Below are 3,225 nucleotides of genomic sequence, written 5' to 3'. Positions count from 1 at the left end.
CATTTTTATTATACAATGCCATGTCTTTTTATGCTGCTGCAACGCAAACAGTTCCCAAATTGGGATCAATAAAGTACTTCTTATCTTCTTATCTCATCTTATCTTATGAGGACAGAAAAACGACTGACCGTCCGATGAAGTCGTCCCTCCTCCCGGTGTCTCGGTCCCACACCGCGATATCTAAAATTCCTCCTGTCTCCTCGAACAGGTGGAGGTCGAACTGTTCCCTCCACTGAGGACTCAGAGTCTTAGGCACCGTCTGCACACACACACACACGCGCACACACACACACACACACACACACACACAGGTCACACACACAGGTCACACACACACACACACACACACACACACACACACACACACACACACACACACACACACACACACACACACACACACACACACACACACACACACACACACACACACACACACACACACACACACACACACACACACACACACACACACACACACACACACACACACACACACACACAGAACAACAGGAGAACTGCAGTCGGCCATGGCAAATCAAACATATATTGTTAGTCTGCTTGTGGCACCAAAGCCAGTGAACATGCATCAAAGAAAAGACTTCTTGTGGCTGGAAATGGATCAGTCTGTGTGACTCAATGGCGACATTGTTTCATGTGTGAATGGTTTATTTGTAATTTTTGGGAGGTTTTATGTGGATATAATTGCATTCCAGAAGGCTAAGCTGTATGACATGTAAAGTAAAGGATCAACAATTGTTTACTTTTTATTTTATTAAAGTTAAACACACAAGTCATATTTAGGCTCATGAAACAGAGTTGGCGGAAAGTCAACCTACTTGTAAATATGTAATCAGATTACATTATTTTGTGTGACCAAATGCAAGGATGGCTAAGCAAGGCTGTGGCAGCAGGGTGTGGTTAGAGCGCCGGCTGCTGGAGTGATGGGAGTGGCTTGGCCGGAGACAAGACAGCTGATCAGAATTAGGTAATCAGTCACTCAATAAAAGCATGTTGTATCTGGTTCTGGTCTGTCTTGCAGTAGGCAGGGTCCGGGGAGGATGTCTAAGCCACTCACACACACCGGGGGACCTTGAACGCACCTCCCGGCTTCCCTGTTCCTGGAGTGGAACTTATAATTTGTGTGAACAATAAACCTTTTATTTTCCATCCAACACTTCTCCATCCGTTCCTTTTTAACTGTTCGTGAGCTTTGGTGCCAAATATAGAAATAAATAAGTCTCTTTCGGCCCCTCTAGCCTACCTGACCTGGTCCCCTATGTCCAGGCGGTTCAGATTATAATAAGCCCTCATCAGATCTCTTATTGTCACAACCTGTCTGCTCCCCCTTGGTGTTGATTAAGATAGATTCAACAGGACGATCAGTCTGATGATGTGATGCATCATAATCACCACACTACGCTTTCTGAGTTGAAAGCTTCCAAATGTTGTCACCCTCAAGTTCATCCACTCACACACATTCAAACACATTGAAACACATTCAAACACATTCAAACACATTCAAACATATTCAAACATTTTCATACACATTCACACACATTCACACACATCCACACATTCAAACACATTCAAACACATTCAAGCATTTCCACACACATTCACACACATTCACACACATCCATACACATTCATACAGTATTTGTGTGGAGTCATGGTAAATATGCCGGCTGTAGCAGCTTCAAACATTTAGCATGCAGCTCTGCTTACCTCCTTCTTGCAGTGCAGGAAGGTGTGATACTTGTAGTGGTGAAGGGAGTGATACAGACTGTAGATCCGACACGTTTCTATTGAGAGCTTCAGATCCTGAAAAGGGTTGTGAGAGAAAACAAGGTTGAAGAGTTTCCTCCTGAATGTTTCCCCACCATTTGATAAAGCACAATGAAACATAGCAGTTCAACTTAATAATACTTCACAATGGGTTCCAGCTGAAGTTATATACTGTAGGAGGATGTTCTTTGATGAGATATGTTATCCTCCTCTGTGGTGGTCTACATTCACTTCACATTCAGATTTCGAACAACAAATTTCCTCACTTTCCTCTTTGGTCTCAAATTTCTGTCTTCACCACGTTACAATGGAGAACAATGGGAACTCTTCTCCTCTGCCAATATGTGGGCCATTAACTTATCAGCCTACTTTTATGTTCATAACCCCCCCCCCCAACCTTCACAGATCCTCAACCGCTTATCCTACAATCAAAGTGAGAGGACCTTTTACCATTTTGTTACATCTTGCAATCTTTTCCGAAACGTAAAGATGAATGTCCATGCACAGTTCAGATAAGTCATTGTTATTGATGGTAAACAGAGTGACTCCCACTGTCTCTGTTTGTGCTCAGCTCATGTCTTCCTGATGTTCCACATGTGAAAAGCTCAGCATTGAGAAGCACTTCCCTGTGGGGGGTGTGGGGGGGGGCTTTGTTTCTGACCTGTTGCTTGTTGATGCTCCTCTTCACCCTGTTGAGGGTTTTGCGGTTGTAACCCTCCCCACCGAGGTGAACTTTGACAGCCCCAGATTCCAGCGGGTCTGCCATCATTTTGGGGAATATGTGTAGCAACTCCTGAGAGAGGAGAGCAGAATGCAGCGCTCACACATTCAGATGTTTGTAATGTATCACTATAAAGACACACACCCAGGTATAGGTTGTTTTTCATGATCAACAGACAGTCTGTGATTTGAGGAAAGAGAAGAAGGAAACGGAGATGTTTACCTGGTGCTGAACACTCATGTTGACTCTTCTCAACAACCTTTTCTTCTGTTCGCTCAACAGGCTGTCAATCTTCCTCATGGGTGGGAGGTACAACTCATCTGAGGAGTAAAAGTGCAACAACTATTTATATTGAAATCTTGAATTTTAAACACACAATATGTCCACTAGAGGTCTATCAACCAAACCCATAAGGTAGTTGTCAGTCAGACTCTAAAGGTGTTCATCAGAAAACACACTTCATAATAAAAATAAGTGTTTCTAGTTTCACTGAAACAGAAACATTTATCAATTATATGAAATATCTAGTTTATTTTAATGCGGAAATGTATTACATTATAGCAGGCGTGCCCAACCTTTTTTGAACCTAGAGCTACTTTTAAAGTTGCCAGTCTGCCGAGATCTACCAGTCCAAATAGAGAGGCGTAGCCATTACTGACAGCCTACAACCAGGTAAATACACACTTCTACTTGTATACAACTGACCTTTGTACAAT

General features: G+C 42.9%; 1 protein-coding gene across 1 annotated transcript; it reads right to left on the bottom strand.

Moving 5' to 3' along the window:
- Window positions 1–464: 464 nt before the first annotated feature.
- On the bottom strand, window positions 465–2,825 carry LOC104956936 (proline-rich protein 12-like). Its single transcript, XM_010784519.1, has 4 exons — window positions 2,732–2,825; window positions 2,450–2,581; window positions 1,729–1,824; window positions 465–1,470 (listed from the first exon to the last, which is right to left on the bottom strand). Exons 1-4 carry the CDS (start codon window positions 2,807–2,809, stop codon window positions 1,360–1,362), a joined length of 417 nt encoding a protein of 138 aa, XP_010782821.1. The 5' UTR covers window positions 2,810–2,825; the 3' UTR covers window positions 465–1,359.
- Between the last annotated feature and the right edge of the window lie 400 nt (window positions 2,826–3,225).

Source organism: Notothenia coriiceps, unplaced genomic scaffold (genome assembly GCF_000735185.1).
Source record: "Notothenia coriiceps isolate Sejong01 unplaced genomic scaffold, NC01 NC01_scaffold00000692, whole genome shotgun sequence".
NCBI lineage: Eukaryota > Metazoa > Chordata > Actinopteri > Perciformes > Nototheniidae > Notothenia > Notothenia coriiceps.
The sequence above is the reverse complement of the archived record's forward strand: the minus strand, read 5'-3'. Positions and strand labels throughout refer to the sequence as shown.

Coding starts and splice junctions, on each gene's coding strand:
- LOC104956936 (XM_010784519.1), bottom strand. CDS start 2,809: ATGAGGAAGATTGACAGCCTGTTGAGCGAACAGAAGAAAAGGTTGTTG. Junction 2,582..2,731: donor ACATGAGTGTTCAGCACCAG/GTAAACATCTCC, acceptor CTCCTCTCTCAG/GAGTTGCTACACATATTCCC. Junction 1,825..2,449: donor GGAGCATCAACAAGCAACAG/GTCAGAAACAAA, acceptor AACCCTTTTCAG/GATCTGAAGCTCTCAATAGA.